Raw genomic sequence first — 22,827 nt, 5'->3', positions numbered from 1 at the left:
ATTTTAAAAAACTTATGAAGTGACAAACACATATGTACAAATATCAGTTTCCATTACATAAGTTACTTAGCACAAAATGAAATTAGTTCATTTTTTATTTTATGAAATAATCTTACACGTATTTAGTTTACTGTGGCCCTGGAACTTCATGCAAATGGCCAATTTGATGGCTACAGACTCTCGGGTCCACACAGTTTCCTTTTTAACATTCTCACTTTCATTTAAAAACAGTCTTGTTTTTTTTAAATTTCATACAAGTTTATTTTAATATAAATTTATTTAAGTCACTTTGGGCCCAACATGTCCTTGGGTTTCACCCACTCATCAAACTGCTCCGCTGTGAGGTAGCCAAGCTCAATGGCCGTCTCCTTTAAGGTGGATCCTTTCTTGTGTGCGGTCTTGGCAATCTTCGCTGCCTTGTCATACCCTGAAGGGAGGACACACAGCACACACGTTAGAGAAACTTTTCTAAAACAAAGGCAACCATCATTGTTAGTGATACAGATGTCACAGGCCTCATGTGTGTTCCATTTTAAACTATGTAAGAGTGACCGTGCCAATAACTGTTAGGTCTTCTACAGAATATGACCTTGATTTTCTTAGGAAATAGACTTAAGCACACCTCATTTTATCCAAGATTTGTTCCTATGTTGAAGTGGACCGATATTCGAAAGAGAATACAAAAGATTGAAAATAAAGCACCATGGTATAAAAACCCACATTTGGGAATGCTGTCCCATAATTACACCCCCACCCAACCCCAACTGGGTTTCTCTGTGTAGCCCTAGCTGTCCTGGAATTCACTTCGTAGAGCAGGCTGGCCTGGAACTCGTAGAGATCCTCTGCCTCTGTGTACTGAGTGCAGAGACTAAAGGTGTGCGCCACCATGCCGGGCCATACTTATCCTTTTAAGGCAGCACTAACATTTAAACGTGGCAGGCTGGCAGAACAGACAGTTGTTTAATGGGCGCTGTCAAGACTGCCTCTGTAGGAGAACTGGGAAGTTAGGTCCTTGTTGAGGCAGAGCAGCCAGACTGAGAGGGTGTCATTCCCTGGTTGGATTACAAGGAGAAAACTGGGAAAATCTTAGCAGAAATATGTATCTGGACAAAAGAACCCAGGCAACCCAATGCACTGTAATACTCTCAGCCAGGAGATGACCATGAGTCTCAGCCTGGCTACACAGTGCCCTGCCTCAAAAACCAAACAAAGGATCACTGGTATTGGCTTATTTCAGAGTCATCTGCTTTTTAAATAAAGGCTACCACCGGGAAGTTCTCAAGGTTGTTCTGACCCTAAAAATTGACAGTTTTAAAAAGAGAGAAGGCAGAAGCCAGGACAATGAAGTCAGTGAGAAAAGACAAAAATAAAGCTTAAAAGTCAGAGACCTGTGACCAAAGGGTGGAGCCTGCTGGGCAATGACAACCGGGTGGTAAAGTGTGACTTGGCTGGAAGCAACCACAACTGGGCCTGCTTGACTTCATCCTTAGCTGACTCTGTGACCGCTCGCTGAGCCGACAAGGGCGTGGAGCAGCCAGCATATTCACCTTAGACGCTTGGGTCAACCTTCCTTCTGTGCTTTGTGTGTGAGCAAGGACTGAAACATAAGCACCCTGCTCACAAACGCAAAACACTATTAGCACCCTGCTCACAAACGCAAAACACTATTAGCCACCAGACTCTTATGTCTCAAGACCACTGAGAGCCCGGGCCCAGGACTCAGCCAGTGAGGTGGTCCTTACTGAGCTCATGAGGCACATTTGCCAGAGATGTGTCCTCACAGAGTCCACGAAAGTGCCCCAGCCATCCTGCTTAGACAGTGTCTCTAACCTAGAAGTGTCGGAGCAAGCACTTGTCACAAGAGCCTTTGGGATCACTCTGTACCTTCCCAGGTGAATACTGGTGTGTAACAATTTTAAAGTTTACCAACTTTACACAACTAGAAAACCACAAATAAGATCTGCCCCAAAGGTCGGGATTAGAGAACATTCTGAAGTGGTAACTATCATGCCACATCACTCACTCAAAAACAGATCAAAGTCAACTGCTTGGCAGCAGGAATGTAGCGCTGTGTCTGCCTCAACCTGCAGAAGCCACAGCAAACGCCTTATGGGCTGGGCGGTGGTGATCAGCCTGCCATCTAAGTCTGTATAAAAACAGTTACATTCTAGAAAAGACTAGGAACACAAAGGATAATTTCAGAAAAAGTATTCCATTTTCTCTCCTTTCCCTATAATCATTAAATATCTTGCCTTTCTCTTTTAATTAGTAACATTAAATATCTGAATTGGATAAAACAAAATCCAAGCGCCACATAGTATCTAGAAAAGGAAAAAAAAAACGAATCCGTTTGTTCACTGTTGGTAATCAGGCAGTGCCACCTAGTGACATTACCAACAGAAGATCTTACAGACAACCTTCCCCAACTGCAAGCAACACTCAGCACGTGAGTCCATTAATATGAAATGAGGGCTGGTGTGAGAGCTGGGTGTGTAAAGGTGCTCTCTGCCGAGACACGTGCCCTGACTTCTATCCCACAGATGCACAAGGTGGAAGGAGAGAGCGGATTGCCGCAAGCTCTTCTCCCATCTCCGTGTGCATCCCATGGGACAGAGGGACACACAGACAGATAAAGAGAGAGACATGCAGAGAGAGAGAAGTGTGTGTGTGTGTGTGTGTGTGTGTGAGAGAGAGAGAGAGAGAGAGAGAGAGAGAGAGAGAGAGAGAGAGAGAGAGAGAGAAGTTTTTTTTTAATTAAAAAAAAAAAAAAGAATTCAAAGCCATCCTAAGCCATATATCTAAAACCCTGTCCAAAAAACTAATCACTTGAAACTTCTGGGACCAGCAAATTAGTTCATCAGATAAAGGTGCTTGCTGCGAAGACTATTAACCATAGTTCCATCCCTAGAACCAACATAGTAGAAAGAAAATAACCTGACATACACACGTACACCACGGCATTCATGTACAAGCATACACACATACACACACAACATTTTTTTTTAAATTTAAGGATTTTTGTTTTAAACTTTTAAATGCTGTTTTTAAAATGGCATTATCCTCCAAACTTACCTATATGAGGATTAAGAGCTGTCACCAACATTAAAGACTCATTCATTAGCTTGTTAATCCTCTCAGTGTTGGCCTGGATCCCCACCACACAGTTTTCTGTGAAGGACACTGAAGCATCACCTAGCAGCCTGGCTGAGTGCAATACATTCTTAATCTGTCAGAGATACAGAGAGGAAGAAAGAAAGAGAATCATTTTTAAGCCTCAGTTTACTTTGTTTTGCTTTTGTCCAATGACATGCATTATTTGACGTTCCATGCTGGATATATAATTCAATAACCATATATCACTTCTACAAATTTTGCAGTATATACCCAAGAAGACAAGTGAGAAAGGAAGGCACTGAGAACACAAAGTTACAAACCTAAAAATGACAAAAGACTGAGTAACTAACTAAGTCTGAGTAACTAACACAAGACACCATGATGGATAAGTAACACAAGACAGCCCACAGTGACTAACACAGGCTAGCCCATGGTGGATAAAAAGACAGTCCATGGAGAGTAACTAATGCGAGATAGCCCAAGGTAGATAACTAACACAAGACAGCTCATGGTGAGCAAATAACACAAGATAACCAATGACTGATAGCTACACAGTGGACATTTAAAACAGGTGAGATGCGTTGTATCCACAATCCAGGAGGCTTCCTAGCAGACACAGATGTGGACAGCCAGAGATAATGAAGATTCATACAAGCAGGGGAAAGAGATGCAGAAGTATAGATGCCTGAGACAGCTGCTAAATGCTGGATTCTCTGGTTTTATGCCTCATGGAACAAACACTGCAGAATCACTTTGAAGTAACATCACACGGTGTTTGCGCCTGTTTGAGCATCACTTCCCATATACTCCTCTGTCTAAAACCCCAGTAAAATCTGGAAGCTATACTTCTATCAATTTACGCTAACAGAAGCTAGACATTAAAGCTTGATTCTTATGGCTTAATTGTAAGTTAAATACCTTCTTGATTTTCTAATTAAAGCAAAACTTTTTTTTTTTCTCTCAATTAGGTCTACCTCTGACCCCAATGTTCTCCCTGTCTCTCAGGCTGATGTAATAGTTTTACTCTATGCGATGAAAAACTGTATCTACCAAACTGGTTTTTTTTTTCTTGTTCATTTTGACAAAGAAGAAACAGGATGGCATTACTTTTAAGACATAGTACATGATTATAAATCTAACAAACAGTTGTTATACATCTGTATATGTCAGGCAGCTGGTATTAGGTTGGAAATATGGCCTTGATGTGAAAGTGTATAGATCTGAAGTTCATTTCGGCCTGTCTTTTGTTTGCCAATCCCAACAGAATATGCATGCCATGAAGACAAAAAACAAAAAGCTCATTATGCTTGTTTATTGTGAACACCTAATACTGTGTGACCCAAAGTGAAACTTAAATGAACATACTAATATCCATTTGCATATTCTTATCAATTGGACTTTATACCACAAGCCAGTAAGAAATAAGCCTCTAGTGCATTTCAGATTCAGCAGTGTACAAATGGCTGTCTAAAGCTCAGGAATCTGCATACAAGATGATACCAGCTTGTTCCATATTTGGAGTGATGAAGGAAAAAAGAGATGTGTGGCTGACAGTTTCTAAGGTACAAGGAAAAGACAAAAGGAAATAAAAGACTTGTTGGGGACAGAAAAAATGTTGAAGAAAGGAGAGATGGTCAACATATCATCCTGAGAATAGGGACGTCCATTAGAAGGAAAAGGTCACTGACAATGAGGAACAATGCAAGCTAGGTGAAAGGCTTGAGGCTGGACCAAAGTGATCAAACCATCCAGGACTGGCAATGAGCCAGTCTCTTCCACCCAACCCTGAAGGAAAAAGCCACAAAGCAGCAGTCTGAGCAGGAAACAGTGCTGTAGGGAGGCATCCTTTATAAGCTGAGCAGACCTGAACTGATTTCCAGCTACTGGCATCCATGGTGGGAGGGAACAAAGAAATCCCTCTCCTACTCCAGAAAACCAGGCTATTCCAGCAGCACATCGGTACTCTACAGACACCACACAACTACCTAGTGTGGAAGTTCCAGAAACCTTCAGGAAAGACAGAGTACTGGCAATTAGTCTTCAATCAGAAACTGCTAAAAACCAAATTGAAAGCTTACCATCATTGGTTTAAAAACATTCAACTCAAAATGTCCATTGCTGCCTCCGACAGTAACAGCAACGTGATTCCCCATGACTTGGGCAGCAACCATGGTCATTGCTTCACACTGAGTAGGGTTCACCTTTCCTTTGAGAAAATCAGTGCAGAGTCTCATCAAATAGGCTCATGGTTTCCCATATCACTTAAGACTGTTATTATATCAAAGAAAGAAATGTAACATTATTAAATAAAGACATAAAAGAAAACAAAGTTGAGGTACAGACTGCAATTCTAGTCAATCAGGAGTCTGAGGCAGGAAGACTCCACATTCAAGGACTACCTGAGTCAAAGCCAGACTAGGCAACTTAGAGAGATCTTGACTCAAAACATATAAAGAATTCTAGGGATACATGTTAAAGACAGAATGCTTGCCTAACATGAGGGAGGCCCTAGGTCCAACCCCCCAATATCACAGGCACACAAAAATATCAAAGAAAGCTGTACATATAGCCAGAGATCACTCAAGAAAACTCCATCTACACATGGTTCCTCTTCTTTATGGCTTCTGTTCCCAGGTAGGCATTTAGGCAACCAGGCACGAAATATACAATTAGAAAGACATAGACTCCACCCTCCAAGAGAGTGGCAGCCAATAAAAGAGCTGGCGACTCCAATAAAGAAGAGGTTCACAAAGAGAAGGGGAGAGGCTAGGCTGGAACTCTATTTACTGGAACCCAAGTCCCCAGGGCTCGAGCCCAGCAGCACTCCTTTAACAAGCCCAAATCCAAGCCGCACACAGCAGATTCTTCTAGCCAGCGTGAGAATACATGGGAGGATTGCCCCTTGTCTGTGATGTTCTGTCATTTGATTTTTATTTTGGAAAGAGGTTTTTGCTTTAGTTGCCCAGACAGTCCTGAAATATTGTTTGTAGCCCAGGTTACCCTTGAACTCTATCTAATCTTCCTGGCTCAGCCTCCTAAGTGCCAGGATCAACCACACACATTACCATACCTGGTTTTATTTCTGTTTTTAACAATTATTTTAAACTTGCAATCAACTAAACCTACATGCCATTTTTCAACACAAAGTACTGCAAATGGAGATCTTTCGGGCTATGTGCATACACATACATAGTTAAAAGAAGTCCAGTGAAAGCATTTTCTACATAGTAAACTATTAAACGCTGCTTTGTCATCCGGCCTCCAGAGTCTTTGTGAATCTTGACCCTTATACAACATATTGCCACCTCAACTTTTGCTATCAACTAAATGATTAGTAAGTGTTTCTTGTCTCTACCCCAAGTCACCAGTAAAATGCTGAATGGGTAGAGCCCAATATCAAGCTATTTTTCCAAATAAAGACAACTCATCAGTCACTCCCTTAAGTGTCTGTTCTCCCAACTATGCCCACCTCCCAGATTCCAATGTCTGTCACTTCTATTTAACAGGCCAGAACCAGAGGCAAAACATGACATGAGGACTTTAGAAGGGGACGCATATTTATTCAACCCAGGCTGATTGTTGTACTCTGTCGTTCTCTTGGCTTCAGACTGCAGGACACAACTATGCAGGCTCCAGTCTGAGAACCTCAACATGCCACCAACTCATGTCATGTTCCTGACTCGGTAAGTCATAGTCCTGAAAACTTTGATCCACAGGGTAATACGGAACAAGTGCCCCTCACGTGTCCCCATCGCTTCAGGGATGGCTGTGGAAAGGCATGTTCTGTGGTTGTGAGTCTAGAATCTAGTCAATTCCAGCTCCGGAAACTTATCAGCTAAGTGCTCACCTGGCATGATGCTGCTCCCTGGTTCATTTTCAGGCAGGATCAGCTCTCCTAGACCTGACCGAGGACCGGAACCCAGGAAGCGGATATCATTGGCTATCTTCATCAGGCTGCAGGCGGTCGTGTTCATGGCCCCACTGAGCTCCACCAGGGCATCGTGAGCAGCCAGAGCTTCAAACTTATTTGGGGCCGTGACAAAAGGCAAGCCTGCAGGAAAGAAAGAACTCTGCGGGTAAGCAGGGAAGAATAAAGATGCCTGCCAAGCACAACTAAGCTAAACAAAGTCTAGTAGACACAAAGCAAATCAGAACAGAGGGCTGGGCATATGATTCAGTGACAATGCCTGCCTAGCACGTGCAAGGTGCTGGCTGAGTTTGAGTCCTAGGACTATGAACAACTAGAAATCAATAATAAATAAATGTCAACTTTCACTTGAGGAAAATGCTTCAGAGTCAAGCGGTGTCAATACTCCTTTAAGACACCCCAAAGGGCTTAATGCAACTCTTTAACAAGCATATGTGAACAAGGCCAGTGTACTCTCAAGTAAGGATGAGGAGTGTGAAATTCACTCTGCTTTTTGTCCACACTCTGATCTCAGATAATGGTTTAAAATCTCTCTGTCTACTCCAGTCTCTTCTGCTCAAGAGAATAGGGAGAACAGATAAGCTATGGTCTCACTCAGTCCATCTATCCCACAAGCAAAGATTTTGACGTCTGTGTACTCTAAATCCTAACACAGTTTCTTTCCATTAAAACATGATTTTGAAAATCTCAGCTCGAGGATAAGCAAGTGTGTGCTCAGTCATAGCAGGCACATCTATACCACCCCACCCCAAGGTTCAGAGACATCTCAGAAGACACGGCAGGAAGAATGAAGAGCTGGGAGGAGGGAGGAGCGCTGTGAAGTGCTGCCTGCCCTCTGCACACGCGTGGAACCTGAATACATGAACACATCAGCTACGGGTATCTCACAAGATCAAGCCGGTTAAAAGTTCCTGCACGAACACTCCCCACTTCCCCACATCTGAGGAGCTGCTGCAGCTGGTGGCTACTGGAGGGGAGGGAGTCACTTTTCTTTGAAGGACGGCTACTAGTGGGCTGTCCATATCCTAGTGGATAACTCTATACCCATACATATATGGGCAGCACAAATTGAAATTAGGGATATATGTGGGAGGACTTGAAGTTGGGAGGGAGACATTTTGGGGAAGTTGGGAGATGGGGGCTATACACTGTATACACTTATGAAATTTTAAAAATTTACATGCCTAGTCAGGCAGTGGTAGCATACACCTTAATCCCAGCACTAGGGAGGCAGAGGCAGGCAGAACTCTGTGTGTTCAAGGCCAGCCTGGGCCAGCCTGATCTACAGAGTTCCAGGATAGCCAAAGTTACAAAGAGAAACCCTGACTCAAAAAGCCCCCTCCCCCCCAAAAAAAATTCATACTTTAATCCCAGCACTTAGGAGGCAAAGGTAAACTGGTCTCTGTGAGTTTGAGGCCAGACTGGTTTACAAAGCAAGTTCCAGGACTGTTACACAGAGAAACCCTGTCTCAAAACAAAACAATCAATAAATTAAAAAAAATGAAAAATAAATGAGAATTTTAAAACCTCACCTATTAGCCTGTCATATGTATTATATAGCTATTACTACCCCACCCTCTGGCAACACCTACATTTTTATCAGCTTTCTGGATGTGACAAGTTGGTTCTAATAACAATAGTAACAGTGGTTATTATTCCGATTATAGTACGTACTAGTGGGAAGACGGCATATAAAGATGTTAAGGTAGAGAAATAACACTGTGTGACATAAAAATCACTAAGCTTACATCAACTGTTTCTGCTTTCTTTGAAAACCGTACCTAAAACAGCTTGGAAGGGAAAGGTCTGCCCACCACCAGACAGTAAACAAAGCTATCACATAAAGTTTAACTGCATGCCCATGAACTCTTACATGAAAGCCTCTAGCACGTTTAATGGGAACATGTCACTCCTGAATTTCTGCAGAATTCAGCCTGGAAACATCTAGACAATGAGTAAGCTGGCATAAAGAACATGAGTAGCAAGGCATGCGGCCCTACCTGTGAGAGTAGCCACTTTTGCAGCCACCTTTTCTGCGAAGCCAATCCTGGTGTTTAAACCAGTCCCGACAGCAGTGCCTCCAGCAGCAAGCTCATAGATTCTTGGCATGGCGGCTTTTATTCTTGCCATGGCATACTGGACTTGTTGAACATAACCACTGAATTCCTGACAAAGAAAAATCACAGTAAGAGCAAACTTCCACTTACTCTAATGGCATTAATCAGGAACTTCAGAATACCAAATTATATGCTACTCAATGTTAATTCACATCATGAAGTAAGAGAAAGGGGGAAGAAATACAAATCCACAAGGCAGGACATTGCAATCAAAAACATGCAACTTAGTTTGTTTATAACTTAATGTTCTAACAGTCACGAAAATAGCCCATGAAGTAAACCTTTAAAGAAGAACAGCTCCACTACTTTAAACTGCGGCTCTACCGCTGCCACCCAATGGACAGACCCCTTCCTGATACCAAATGCTCTTCAAAGGAAAAGAAAATGGAGCATTCTGTATATATCTCCAGCTTGAAGTCCTAAAAGGGAACCCAAGGACTCCTTCACAGGGTCCTGAGAGTGAAGCAACTCCACACCCTGAGGAGGCCAGTGGGCAGGCCCACAGCTTCACTGTGCACTGTAATTCTGCCACCAGTGTCACAATGCTTCCCGCACTACAACACCTTAAAGCAATCACCAGTCTATCATGTTTTGAACATTGTGAACCATTAATAATTATGCAAAGACAAAACCTTATGCCCTTTGTATTTTATAATGGAGCCTATCTGTATAAACCAGGATATACAGATAAACTAAAACCTAAATCTTTTCTCCTAACTAAAAATACTGAAAACCTAAATACTCTTTATTAGGGTTTGTGGTACTTTGAATGTAATTGGCCCACACAAGCTCACAGGGAGGGGCACTATTAGGAGGTGTGGTTTTAGAGTAGGTATGGCCTTATTGGAGGAAGTGTGTCACCGTGGAGGCAGGCTTTGAGGTCTCATATATGCTTAAGCCACGCCCAGTGCAGACCACTTCCTGTTGCCTGCAGGATCAAGATGTAGCTCCTTCTCCACTCTCGGCTCCGGCTCCAGCACCATGTTTGCCTGCATGCCACCATGTCCCACCATGTTGGTAATGAACTAAACTTCTGAAACTGTAAGCCACCTAACTAAATGATTTCCTTTATAAAAGTTGCCATGGTCATGGTGTCTCTTCACAGCAATAGAAACCTAATTAAGACAGGGTTTAATAACTCTCTAATAAAAACATTTCCAAAGGTGGACCTAATTATGAAACACTTTTTCTCGTTCTCTTCCCATCTCTGCATCTCCCCCCATCTCCAAGTGACAGACACACATCAGAGAATGGATTTTGAAAATTGTAAAAACTCAAGACAATTCCAACCAAAACAAATATACATGTTTCTCATAAATTAAAAAAAATTGCTGTCATAATAAATAGTATGATGACGTCACACAAGAGACTAAGTTGTGGCTCAAACTGATTTTCAGCATAGTGGTTTTCAACATGCAACATACCAAAAAACAAGAAAGTAAAAATTAGAAACCAGGGGAAACAGACTGAAATGCACATATTGCTTCTCCTTAGAAATTACACATAGAACTAAGCTAATGATATGAAGAAAATAGCAAGAGGTAATTTAACCTAGTGGGTTCAATTTCATCTCTTCATTTGTTTTTAGCTAAGCCTTAGAAGCGTTCAGTTCACCATTCCTCCTGTAAATATTGTACTAAATAATGTTTTATTTATTATTTGCCATAGAGCAACTGAGATTCCAACCAACTGAGCAGCAATCAAGTTCCCACCCTCACCCAATTTTTATGAAACTATTACTTGGTAACTATCAGTTGATATTTGGCAATGGATGGCTATCTCTTGATACATAAACTACACAGACTTTGTCTCCCAAACTAGAGTGTGAGTTGAGACAAAACTGTTTCATGAATTTCTTTTTGTTTCTTTGCAATGGACATTATTAGATTTCTCGTCAGCTGCTGATGCAGAAACAGAAAAATACCTTCCGCTCTCCCGAAGAGTAATCTCTCTTCCAATGTAGTGAAAATAATTGTCAAGGGTAAGATCAGCCTTTCTTAATTACTTTTAAAAAAATCTGCTTTAGTTAAATAACCTCTTGATTTCGGGTGCGACAGATGACGAAATCGTGACAAGGAGTGACGAAGATGATGATGGCTATGCACCTGAAATGTTGTAAACACTCCCAACCAACCACTACAGCCTCTCAGCCACGCATTCTCTTTATAACGCTGGAAGCTGAGGCTCAGAGAAGCTAAATGACCTCCCTACAGATGTATAACTGGTCTAAAGCAAAGCAAAACTTGAACCCAGCAGTCGAGCTGAGTCCAGTTCATTGCCACCATGGTCTGATCTCATGTGGGCACTATTAAAAGTTGTCAACTGGTTAATTCAGAAAATTAATCACTGACCTTTGTTGTTATAAACTTGGCCTTTAAAGGTAATTTTGAGGGAAAACACTGACAGTTTGTATCAACCCATAAACTGCACAAATGAATCAAACTCCTGTACCTGCCCAAGAGTGAGGGGGACTGCGTCCTGCGTGTGAGTCCGCCCGATTTTGATGACCTGTGCAAACTCTTTGGATTTCGCACTGAGCGCATCATGCAGCTTCTGCAGTCCTGGTAGCAGGACCTCGTGAACTTCCACCGCAGCGGCAATGTGCATTGCTGTGGGAAAGGTGTCATTCGAGCTCTGTGAAGAAGTTTCAAAAGAAACAGAAAATGTTAACTTGGAGGTAAGGAAAGAGGATCTCAAAACCCAGCATACACAATAGTGTCCACGAGGCAAGAACTAGGTCAGTTGATGAAATGAAAAGCAACCAGGCTCCCTATAAGGAACATACTCAGGACTGACCCACATACAAGTGCACTGAACATAATATTTACTATAACTAAGCATGCTAAATCCACTATACAAGTCCATGGGCTGGAGCAGGGAAATATAATAGGCTTGGACATCTCACAGTGCACTTAGATATCTTACCATGGCAACACGTAAGGGTGTGGGTTCAGAGAAAAAGACAGTAGCATGCCTTAAAAACCCAAAAGCCAACTGAACAGGGACCCCCAAACTCAGGCAATTTTAATAATTTATATAAATAACAAAATATAGGGTTATAACCGAAGGAATAGCAAGCCACTGTGAATAAATAAACACGACCAAATAAATAAAAAATGGAAGGACAAAACCTTACAGAAAAATTCCCATTAATAAATATAAAAAGAAGGAAAACTGTTTTTAAATAAATGAAACAATAAAATGTATACGTAAACTAAACCTAACAATGTCCTAACAATGATTGTTTCATGAAGTTTGAAACCAGCCACAACTCCTGGAAGAAGCAAACTTAAGTCTTCTCTAGTAAAGAACACAAGCTGGACGACTCTCCTTGTCAAAAAAGCACATGCTAGCCTTACAAGCACATCTCCCATACGCTTGTCCATCTGTCCCGACGGAGCAGACGACATGCACCCACCTGGCTTTTATTAACATGATCATTGGGGTGCACAGGCTTCTTGCTGCCAAGTTCACCTCCTAACATTTCAATTGCTCTGTTGCTAATGACTTCATTTACATTCATGTTTGTCTGGGTTCCCGATCCAGTCTGCCACACCACCAGAGGAAAGTGGTCATTCAGTTTACCTTCAGCTACCTGCAGCGAAGAAAGTATTAACAGTGAGTCTTCTTAAAATAAGGAATACTGGGTATTAATTAAGCTATTTAAAAGAACCATTATGAAGTAAAGCTCTGCTTACAGAACTATTTTAAAGATATCAGTTTTCATATGCTAAGTGGCTTGCTAATGATTTCAAGACAGTTAAAAGCAGCCCTGGCGCCATCTTAAATATCTGTTGCATCACTTGTTCTAATCATAATTACTTTGAAACACCAAACTTCATATATTCTGAATGATGACAACTCACTGGCTTCAGACAGAAACTGAATGAAAGCCATTATCTTGTTGCCTGTGCTGCCTGCTGCAGTGGAGGACCACCTGTGAGGTTGCCTGCTGCAGTGGAGGACCACCTGGGAGGCTGCCTGTTCCAGTGGAGGACCACCTGTGAGGCTCTCTGCTGCAGTGGAGGACCACCTGGGAGGCTGCCTGCTGCAGTGGAGGACCACCTGGGAGGCTGCCTGCTGCAGTGGAGGACCACCTGTGAGGCTAACTGCTGCAGTGGAGGACCACCTGTGAGGCTAACTGCTGCAGTGGAGGACCACCTGGGAGGCTGCCTGCTGCAGTGGAGGACCACCTGTGAGGCTAACTGCTGCAGTGGAGGACCACCTGTGAGGCTAACTGCTGCAGTGGAGGACCACCTGTGAGGCTCTCTGCTGCAGTGGAGGACCACCTGTGAGGCTGCCTGCTGCAGTGGAGGACCACCTGTGAGGCTCTCTGCTGCAGTGGAGGACCACCTGTGAGGCTAACTGCTGCAGGGAGGACCACCTGTGAGGCTCTCTGCTGCAGTGGAGGACCACCTGTGAGGCTAACTGCTGCAGTGGAGGACTACCTGGGAGGCTGCTATGATATCTTCAGACACACTTATTGCTGTTGCTCAGCAGGCACATCCAACAGAAGTTATTGCCACGGCCAGCATAAGGAACGGGGGCTCAGTAATGTGAGTTTACTAAGAGCTAGCTCATGGTACACATGTCCAATGAGTAGCAATTGGCAAATGTGAAGCACTGTCCAGATCTGCCCCAATTTCTGTCAGCTTTCTCTTTGAATTTTATGATTTGTGTGTACACGACAGGTATGCCACAGTGTTTGTGTGGAAGTCAGGGGACAGCTCTGTGAAGTTAAGAGCTCTCCTACCTTTACATGGGTTTGGGGAATCAAACAGGTCTGGGACTTGCGTAGCAGGAATCTTTACCCACTAAGCCATCTCACTGGTCCTGTGAGATTTTCAAATTCTCAATTTATGTAATAGCTTTTAAACTGTGGGCTTCCTAAAATAATGAATATTTAACTTCACTATAAAATGACTTAGAAGATCAGCATATATTTGAGAGATCCATTAACCTGGATAACTGGCTCCTTTTCCAGGTCTATGAACATCATGGGTCATCTGTCTGGAGAACTGTGAGAACAAGGGAAAGGGTAACCCTATCACAGATCCACCACTAGTCCACCTCCTCCTCAGAACCTGCTGCCTGCTCCCCTGCAATGGCATGTGTTTATGAAGGCCCTCAGGAACTGTGGGCTCCACCTTCACGGGATGAAAACGTTCTCTGAAAACTTTCTAAATGCTGCAGCGTACTAAGCATGCGCACCTTACTGCTGGAACGTGTTAACAACTCTTCCACACATTTACAGTCTTGCTATTACGAGAAACCTAGAAACAAAGCACATGGCAGGGAGTGCGCAGGCTTTATCACATATCTTACAAAAGGAACTTGAGCATCTGTGAATTATACTACCCAAGGTGGGGTGGGGGTGGGGTGTATAGGAAAACACACATTTTCTATCAATTTCCTTTTTCTCATCAAAATTAACATTCTAAGATGTTTAAAGAATGTTCCTCTGTCAAAGCTTAGGCTCATTCTATGTCACTCTTTAAGAACTAATTTCTACTACTAAGATGTAACCAAGGTAGCTACATTGTATGCATAGCTGCTATGATAAAAGTCTTCCTTTCCTTCATCATAAACACTGTAAGGCAACACTGTGAACTCAATGTTTCAACTCGCCTCTGAACACTTCAAGGCAGCACTTAAGAAGTTTACATTCTTGACAGGTACAACCAAATAATTAGTTTAAAAAGGATCATTTATTCATAAGATAAAAACCTAAAGTTCAAGTCATCCTTATAATTTCTTCCATTTATGCATTGATATCTTATGTGCAGTGGTGTTTTGCCTGCATGTATGTCTGTGTGAAGGTACTGGATCCCCTGAAACTGGAATTACAGATGGTTGTGAGCTGTCATGTGGGTGCTGGGAATTGAACCTGGGTCCTCTGGAAGAGCAGTCAGTGTTCTTAACCACTGAGCCATCTCCCTAGAACCTTAAATTTTTTCCCTAAAAACTATATAAGTCAACAATGAGACTTAGTAAGATATAAAAATATCCAGCGATGTCATTGCAAAATGTTTTCAGTGCTGTATTAAATCTTCACTGAATAATGCTGCCACCCTAGCCTGAAATTCATTAACCCAGGATTTCGGAGAGCCCGGGACTTTGATGACCTTGTGTAAACACACTCAGCGCCTCCTACCTCATCTGCTGCCTTCATTATTGCACTAGCAATCTTTGGATCAAGACCATAATCCTGGTTCACTTCAGCAGCAGCTCGCTTCAGGATGCCAAAAGCTTTAATGACTGGAATCTAAAAGTAATCATAAAAATACCTTAAACTTTCAATTTTAGATAAGCATGAAAAATTGTTATTTTATGCAGATGCAAAAATTGTACCAACACTGTGACCCTCAAAAGTTTAAAAGACAGAGGAAATTACCTAAGTGTAATGAACCAACAGAACAAAATCTAGAGGCTTGTGTACAGACACACACACACACACACACACACACACCTATAACCAAAACACACATACACTCAGAAATGTTCATATAAAGATAATGCCAATAATAACGGTGCTTCATGGATGTATACTGTAAAGTATGTGTTTATTTTACATAGTATGTATTAAAATCACTAGCATCCAGTCATTTCCCCCAACAGATGCTGCGTCATCATTCTAAACAAGCACAAAAGGGCTGGTGTGGCTGGTGTGTGCCTGGAATCTTAACACAGGAAAGGCCAGGAGGGAAAATCATGGGTTTTAGGCCAGCCTGGGCTACACAGTGAGGAGCAGAGGAAAGGGTGATGAAGAGAAAGAGAATTTAAGAACTAAAATAAAAACACTTACCAACTGAAATACTGACAGGCCCCCCTCCCATCACAAATAAATAAATAAGTAAGTAAGTAAATAAATAAATAAATAAATAAATAAATAAATGAATACATACATACATACATACATAAATAAATAAAATGAACTTTATATTGTCCATCTTGGTTGTCAACTTGATGACACCTGGAATCACCTCAAGCCTAAGTAGCGGGCATACTGTGGAGGACTTTCTTGGTGGATGACCTGAGGTCAGAAGACCTACCCTAAAATCTGCACCGCACCTTCTAGGGGCAGACCATGTAAAAACAACATGGAGGAAGGCTTTGCTTTTCACCTGCCTGCTCTGGCTCTCCTGTTTTCTGGCAAGCTCGTGGGCCCTGATGCTGAGGTGTCCCTTCACTGGTTACTAGCACCGACTTCTCCAGCTGTCCAGCACACACCGAAGTCTAGCGGCTCTCCAGGAAGGCCCTGGGACCCAGCAGCAGACTCAGTCTGCTGAGACGTCCAGGGCTGTGAACAGAAAACTATCAGATCCTTGGCCTTTCCATCAGCGCTAGCTACCTGGGACTACCTGGAGCATAGCCGGAAAGCCAGTCTAATAAATCTCGCTCTCTCTCTCTCTCTCTCTCTCTCTCTCTCTCTCTCTCTCTCTCTCTCACACACACACACACACACACACACACACACACACACACCCCTTCTTTTCCTTCAGAGAACCCTAATACAGCCCATCAGCAAACCATTTAGTGATAACAGCTAAAACTCCAAAGTATTCAACGCCTCGGCTGAAAGTAATAGCATTCTAAAACTTTCATAGGCTCTTGGATATTAATGAATGAGAACTTACTATTACGTAGAAAGCTAGTTTTCTCATAATTTTACACTTTAAATTTAAAAAATATTACAAAATAATGATTTGTGTGACTATAGCCTAGTTCTAAGTCAACATCTCCACAAAGCTTCTTACCGGCATCCGTTCTGTTGCACCTCCAATCTTAAAGTTCATCGTAGATCTCACAGTCTGGGCACCATAATACTTATCAGTTGGGACCTTCAGTTCACCGAAGGTGTCATATTCTATACGGAAGGAATTTTGGCTTGCCTAAAGACAAGGATAAGGCATTAGTTTAGCTAGAAAAAAAATCCAGGATCAAAGCAAACAAAATCTGTTGTGAGGAGAAAAAAATTTTAATAAGTATCATGAAACATAAAATTCCATCTTGCTACTCTTTTCCTCACTATTCAGTTTTCCTTAAAAATATTTTGACACCCACATTTATAAATTCAGGTATTAAGGAAAATTTATATAACTAACATATTGCTAACACACAAAGTCTTCAAAATACAAAAAAAAAAAAAGTATGCCTATTACTAGTCAAGATATGACCAATTCAGACCTCATTTAGTTTATTTTACTGGAAACTTGAAAAGTATAAGAATACTTTGAGATTTTTAAATTTACTTAAGCAAAGGTAAAATTTGAATTTGGTGTAACGGTCACTATGCCTGAGACAGTAGTGACAACAGGAATGGAATGGCTGGGTCTGGCAGGTAGACAAGCACTTCTTAACATCTGTGTCCTCGCCTTCTACAAGCCAGCCTTTCAGAATCTGAGGAAAGCCAAGGAACCTGCACGTCTCCTATGACTGAGGAGCCCACGTCATAAAGGTAAACAGCCACACAGAGCAGGAGCAGTGACCCAAGGCTCCTGTTTCTGGAGAAGCTGGGATTCTATCAAATGCATCAACTTAAACTAATAAAAAAATTTGCAAATGCTCAACAAATAATTTATACTGAAATTTTAATATAAAATTTATACAATATTGAACAGTAAATGATAAATTTTAATATTTATTTTTAATATTTTAATATTTATATTAATATTTATATTTTAACATTTATATTAACATTTATATTTAATATATAATATATATTATATATAAATATAATATTTATATTTAATATTTATAATTTTTAATATTACTGAAATATTAAGAGATTTCTACCTTTATTGGGGGGGAGGTTTTTTTTTTAGTTAAAATATAATTAAATCATTTCCCCCCCACAAGAAATATTTTATAAACCTATAAAATCTACAAACAATAAAATCCTTAATACATGCATATGAGAACTTTAATACATGCATATGTAGGGCTGAGGGCATGAGTAAGTCAAAGAACATGAACCCAGATGCCCACATCCACATAAAAGCCTGGAGTGGCAGACGTGCCTGTCAGATCAGCCTGGGGACAACAGATCACGGAGACCCTTGAGGCCCAGTGGACTGCCAGGCTAACACAAATACAGGTTCAGTGAGATACCCTTTTGAATTTTTGGTTGTTAACTTAGCCTTTAATGGCTGAACCATCTCTTCAGCCCAAGACACCTTTGCTTAAGAGACATGGTGGAGTGCAATGGAGGGTACCTGATCTGTGCACAAGAAAGTGTGCACACATGCACGCATGTGCGCACGCACACACACAAATGCTCCTTGCATTATTATAACTAAAGATAATCAGATGGTTTCAATTTTTTTTTAATCCTTAAGTAACTGCTTTAGCACACAGTCAACTGACAAGGAAAAGTTAATTCGTGGTTTTCTCCTAAGACTAGAAAGAGTCACAAAAACAGAGTGGAGGCAAAGATAAGCCAGCTACCGGGGGAGCAAAAATGCTAGAGGACAGGTAAAGCTATAAGCTATGTGGCAAAATAAAGATTAATAAAAATAGGTTAAGTTGTAAAAGGTAGTTAATAATAACTCTGAGCCATAGACTAAATATTTTGTAATTAATGTAAGTTTTTGTGTGATTATTTGGGATCGGGTAGTCAGGACAAAAGAAAAGCTCTGCCTCTGTTTACAGATTCATGTTCTTTAGCCTTAAATCTTAAAAAAAAAAAAAATTTAAATTGAGTTTAATTCCCTAGAGGGGAAACTTAATAGCTGAGCACTTGCCCAGCATGCAGGAAATCACAGGTCCAAGCAACAGCACCACAAACGGAGAGAGGAAGAGATGGAGGCACAGCCTAGGATTCTGATACCCACATTTTAAAATTAAAGTGCTAAAAAGTGAACTGACTCAGCAGATACTTCAGAGCATCCCATCTTGGCCTTTAAGAAGATACCCAATCCCAATGTATGTATAACAAAAGCAAACACTGCAGCATCTCAGCATGGAACAAACTCTTCCAAAAGCTACAGGTGTGACAGTTAGGATCTACAGTCTCCAGTGGGACAAGCCTTTGGGCCTGCCTGGGAGGATCATCTAGACTGGGGCAACTGAGATGCAAGGGACCTTTCTCAGCAGTGTGCAGCACCACTGTGTGGGTGGCGCCATGCTGTGCACTGGAATGGACATTCAACACCCAATGCCCAGCCCTGAAATCAAACTCACATAAGCAACACTACACTGTGCTGCTTGTATTTGTGTGTTTAGGCGTTTACAGATTATGGTGGTTGGAATAAGATGTCCCCCATATTCTCATTCTTGGGCATTTGAATGTTTGGTCCCCAGATGATGGCCTTGTGTGGGGAGGCTCAGGAGGTGTGGCCTTGATGGAGGAAGAGCATCACTGGGGAACTTAAAGGCTAATGCCATTTTGAGTTTGCTCTTTCTGCTTCCAAACTATACCCTTTCTTCTGAAAGCTGCTTTGGTCATGGTGTTTTATCACAACAGAAAAGTAACTGAGGCACAGACAGATAAACACACACACACACACACACACACACACACTAACCACTACAGAAAAAGAGGCCATGACTTTAAGATGGAACAAGGGGGCTGGTACATGGGAGAGACTGGGAGTGAGGCAAAGGAAGGGGAAAATTATGCAGTTACATTTTAATTTAAAAAATAAAATGTAGGCCTGAAGAGATGGCTCAGAGGTTAAGAACACTGACTGTTCTTCCAGAGGCCCTGAGTTCAATTCCCAGCAACCACATAGTGGCTCACAGCTAGCTATAATTAGGTCTGATGCCCTCTTCTGGCATGTAGGCAGACATGGAAGCTAACACTGCATACATAATAAATATATACATACATATATATGTGTGTGTATATGTATGTATATATATATATATTTATATTTAAAGGGGATAAAGCCAGCTGAGTGTCAGCATTCCTCTCTCTCTCCCTGCTTGCTGACTGCATACCCAGTGTGCCCAGTTGCCTCAGGCCCCTGCTGCCATGCCTGCCCTATCATGCTATACTGCACCTTGAAATGTGCACAGCAAGGACTCTGACCCTGAGTCATCTCTGCGGCCCCTGCTTATTTAATCTTTGCCAACAGCCTCTAACTTCTAAGCACATATGGACGGTCTTCTTTACAAGGACCCAACAGAAAGAAGGAGGCCAGCAATGCGTCATCCCTCCGCCTCCACGTGACACACTTCAGGTGAACTTTGGGGTGCTCTTCTCAGTAACAGGTAATTCAGAGCTTCCAGGGGATGTAAATTTCTCAACACTATGTGAACTTTGGGGTACTCTTCTCAGTAACAGGTAATTCAGAGCTTCCAGGGTATGTGAATTTCTCAACACTAGAGAACAACTTTTAACAAAATCAACAGATTTGTTGGAAATAACAAGAGGTTAAAGGGCAAGAACTGTCCTTGAACTATGGGAAAAGAAAACTCTTGATTCTATTTTCTAGCATTACAACCCTAAGAGCAAGGGAATGATACATTTTCACATCTGCCACAATATTTTCCACTCTCTTGTTCCCCTAACCAAACTTAGAAAGAGAGAGAGAGAGAGAGAGAGAGAGAGAGAGAGAGAGAGAGAGAGAGAGAGACCCTTCTTTAAGAGAATTTTAAATGCATGAAAGCCACCAGAGAAAACCGGGGGGTGGGTGGCCCACATCTTTAATCCCAGCATTTGGGAGGCAGAGGCAGGTAGATCTATCTGTGTGGTTGAAGCCATCCTGGTCTATAAGAGCGAGTTCCAAGACAGGCTCCAAAGCTACAGAGAAACCCTGTCTCAAAAACAAATAAACAAAAAACCCACTGGAGTAAAATTCCAGGAACTCCAAGCAGCCTGGACTTTGCAGTTTCTGTTCATGATTTATGTTATTGTGTGTACGCACGTGAACGTGCAAGTGTGTGTGTGTGTGTGTGTGTGTGTGTGTGTGTGTGTGTGTGTGCGCACGCGCACATACATATGTCAAGGCCGTGTGTGCTGCATATCCGCTGGAGCTATTGTTACATGCGGGTGTGAGCCACCTGACACAGGTACAGAGAGTCAAACTCTTGTCTTCTGTTCTTTACTGGAGCCATCTCTCCAAGCCCCAGATTTTGTTGCTTTCCCTACAGTGCTGTCATTCAAGTTTCTTGAAGTCCAAATAAAAATCTTGGCCCTTTCAAGTACACTAGAGGAGGTATAGTTAATGAGCACAATACCACATAGTGTTTTCCCAAGGTCAATCTTGCTGGGCCTCTGTAATTATCTCAAATTTCCATATGGAAACAGGCACAAAGACAACCTGCCCAAAAGCCGCAGTAAGATTTGAAATCACCTCACACTGCAGAGAGCACCCTAAATCCCAGAGTGTCTTCCTCACTATTTACTTCTCAGGCTTTTTCGAACAATACACGTTCACATTTAACACGTTCTAAAGGACTGTAAACGCAAAGGGACTTAATGAAGCACGTCACACTTTGGACTTGGCTCTTAACTTGCTTTGCTCTCCTTCTGACAAAATGCTGATTCGGCTAGTTTAGCCCTACCCAATCTCACAGGCCTGCTTCCGAAGTTTTATATTCATATGTTCGTATTTATGGATTTCAGAGTTTTACAAAAGTTTTGAAGAGAAAGCACGTGCAATCTCACAAGCTAAATAGTCAAATTCATAAGAAGAAAAGCCTTTTCGTTCAGAAGACACACGGGCTTCATCCACCTCGAGGGTCTGAAAGGAGAGAGGACCTTGCAAGAATCCAGAATTGTGGGGGTCCCTAGCTTAGGGGCGCACTCTGCCTGTGTCCGGCCAGCCAGGGTCTGCTACCAGGGCAACGAGGGGGCTGCCCTCCTCAGGCACCGCACTTCCTGCCTTCTGCATCCTAATCCGTCCCCAGCAACCCAGCATCCTCCCCCATGCACGCACGGTCCCAGATGGGCCCAGGGCCTCGGGCCTCTGCAAACTCAGGCTTGGAGCAGGTCTGCCCGGACGCCCATCCTGCCCGAGAGCAGCGCGCCCCTCCGAGGTGCCCGCAGCCCCAGCGCACCGGGCTGGAGGCGGCGCCCGGGGCGGAGGGTTAAAGAGAGCGTCCGGGCACTGAGCCCAGGCCCGGCCCTCGGGGACACCCGGGCCACGCTGACCTGAAGGTCACCCCGGAGAGGCCCAGCCCGAGATGCTCGCTCACCATTCGGGCGACGCTCGGGGCACACCGCGGGAGGGTGCCTGCTTCCCCGGAGACTACAGCACCGGCGGACGGAGCCCGCAGGAGGCGACGCGAGCGCGCGAGGAGTCGGAGTGCGCGGTACATGGTGCTTCGGTACGTGGGTGGCAAGCTGAGTCTGAGACACGCCCCTGGCGGACGTCAGCGGCGGCCACTCATATCCAATCAAACGCCGAGGCTCAGTTTCTGGGGCGGGACTATAAATGGCTGGCCAATAACAGCAGAGAAGGCGGATTGACTTCCCTGGACTGGTTGAAGTCCTCAGGTTTAGGGGCAACTAGTGAGGAAGGAATGATGGGAAAAGAGACGCGGCGGCGGGGCCTGTCTTTAGCGATGCTTTTAAGTGGGGCTGCTAGGAGGCAGCATTACTAGCTAAGGACGCCGGTGGCACTGGGTCCGAGAGGTAGCTTAGAAAGAATGTGTTACCAGTTTATTATTTATCGTGCAACCACCCATGCAATGAATCCGTTTCTTTCAAATCCCGCCTTC

The 22,827-nt window shown here is 42.8% G+C and overlaps 1 protein-coding gene across 1 annotated transcript; it reads right to left on the bottom strand.

Annotated features, from left to right (window-relative positions):
* Nucleotides 1-82: 82 nt before the first annotated feature.
* On the bottom strand, nucleotides 83-22,460 carry Fh (fumarate hydratase). The gene is made up of 10 exons (XM_038349004.2): nucleotides 22,303-22,460; nucleotides 16,917-17,051; nucleotides 15,314-15,424; nucleotides 12,578-12,754; nucleotides 11,611-11,793; nucleotides 9,043-9,208; nucleotides 6,962-7,165; nucleotides 5,193-5,320; nucleotides 3,073-3,226; nucleotides 83-427 (listed from the first exon to the last, which is right to left on the bottom strand). Exons 1-10 carry the CDS (start codon nucleotides 22,423-22,425, stop codon nucleotides 285-287), a joined length of 1,524 nt encoding a protein of 507 aa, XP_038204932.1. The 5' UTR covers nucleotides 22,426-22,460; the 3' UTR covers nucleotides 83-284.
* Nucleotides 22,461-22,827: the final 367 nt, after the last annotated feature.

Source organism: Arvicola amphibius, chromosome 12, assembly GCF_903992535.2.
Source record: "Arvicola amphibius chromosome 12, mArvAmp1.2, whole genome shotgun sequence".
In the NCBI taxonomy this organism is placed as follows: Eukaryota; Metazoa; Chordata; class Mammalia; order Rodentia; family Cricetidae; genus Arvicola; species Arvicola amphibius.
Note: the sequence above shows the minus strand (reverse complement) of the source record. Positions and strands in the feature narration are given on the sequence as shown.